Here is a 1,491-nt window from a genome sequence, read left to right as displayed (position 1 = left end):
AGACTTATCTTCATGCGTTCGAATCCTGTCTTAGAAACTTACTAGCTGTGTGACCCTAGGCACTACTCCCAATTTAGATGAGATGCTGGTTAGAGCTCACTCCATGTTACAAAAGACAGCACAAGACAGATTAAGCCAATCCAGATAATGACTCAATTGTAACATTTATGTGTGAGGAGCCTGTACAGTTTCCATTTGTGAGGGAGACTTATGTGTATAGGGGTGGCTGGTTAAGATGTTTCCAGCCTGAATGTAGTATGGCAAAGGCATCAGGTTAAGTGTCAAAGACCCATCTCCATTATTTACTCCCATCTTTGTGTCCTGGGTCGATGGGCAGAGAATCCCTCCTGCACAGACATTTTGCCATTTTGTACCGGATCTCCTTCATCTTAATTCCATAGATAATGGGGTTGAACAATGAGGGCATGAGTAGGTATAGATTAGCAAGCAGGATGTGTGCATGAGGAGGGATAATGGGACCTATGCGGTGGGTGACAGATGAGAAAAGTGCAGGCACATAGGTGATGAGGATTACAAAGAAGTGGGCTGAACAGGTATTGAGCGCCTTTAGAATGGCATCTTGGGATGAGAGGTGCAATACAGCACGTAGGATCAGTACATAGGAGACTCCAATAAGCAGGAGATCAAACCCTATCACCAGGAGGATTACAAACAATCCATAGATACGGTTGGGCTTGGTATGACTACAGGCCATCTTCACAACAGCCATGTGGTCACAGTAGGTGTGAGGAATGACTGTCTTGCAGAAGGTCAGCCTCTGGAGCAGTAATGGCATGGGGAATATGAGGAACACTCCTTTGGCAAGAGCTGCCAGTGCCAGCTGCCCTGCCAGGGTGTGGTTCAGGATGGTACTATAACGGAGTGGCTCACAAACTGCCACATAGCGATCAAAGGCCATTGCCACAAGGAGGGCTGAACGCACTACAGATGAACAATGGATGAAGAACATCTGAACAAGGCATCCTTTGATGCCAATGTCATGGGCACCAAACCAGAAGTGGCAGAGGAGCCTGGGAAGTACAGCCAAGGTAGATACCAAATCAGACACCATCAGCATGGCCAAGAGAAAATACATGGGTGTTTGAAGGGAGGGCTTTGTTGCAACCAGAAAAAGAATGCCACCATTGTCCATGAGGATGACAACAAACATGGCTGAGAAGGGGATGGAGAGCCATAAATGCTGTGTCTCTAGACCAGGGATGCCCAGCAATGTGAAGGTCGTAGTACCAGAATGGTTGGAGATCAGCATGCTAGGATGGGATAGTAAGTATTAGTGGTACTGCAATCACCACTGTGTAGAGACATAGAAGACTGGTGTTTTATGTCTACTGCTGAAGTGGAATAGAGAAGAAGGAGGAAATATGGACCCTGTTTCAGGAGCACCTTGGTCTTTTGGAGGAGATATGACTACAAACTCAGAGAGATTTAGGTTTGATGGGGGAGATGTTATCCTCTTATGGAGCACCTAGC

The 1,491-nt window shown here is 46.5% G+C and overlaps 1 protein-coding gene across 1 annotated transcript; it reads right to left on the bottom strand.

Annotated features, from left to right (window-relative positions):
* Nucleotides 1-298: 298 nt before the first annotated feature.
* LOC118836528 (putative olfactory receptor 52P1) lies at nucleotides 299-1,270 on the bottom strand. Its single transcript, XM_036743787.1, has one exon. The coding sequence runs from the start codon at nucleotides 1,268-1,270 to the stop codon at nucleotides 299-301; it is 972 nt and encodes a 323-aa protein (XP_036599682.1).
* Nucleotides 1,271-1,491: the final 221 nt, after the last annotated feature.

The sequence above is a fragment of the Trichosurus vulpecula genome, chromosome 2 (genome assembly GCF_011100635.1).
Source record: "Trichosurus vulpecula isolate mTriVul1 chromosome 2, mTriVul1.pri, whole genome shotgun sequence".
Classification (NCBI taxonomy): domain Eukaryota; kingdom Metazoa; phylum Chordata; class Mammalia; order Diprotodontia; family Phalangeridae; genus Trichosurus; species Trichosurus vulpecula.
Note: the sequence above shows the minus strand (reverse complement) of the source record. Positions and strands in the feature narration are given on the sequence as shown.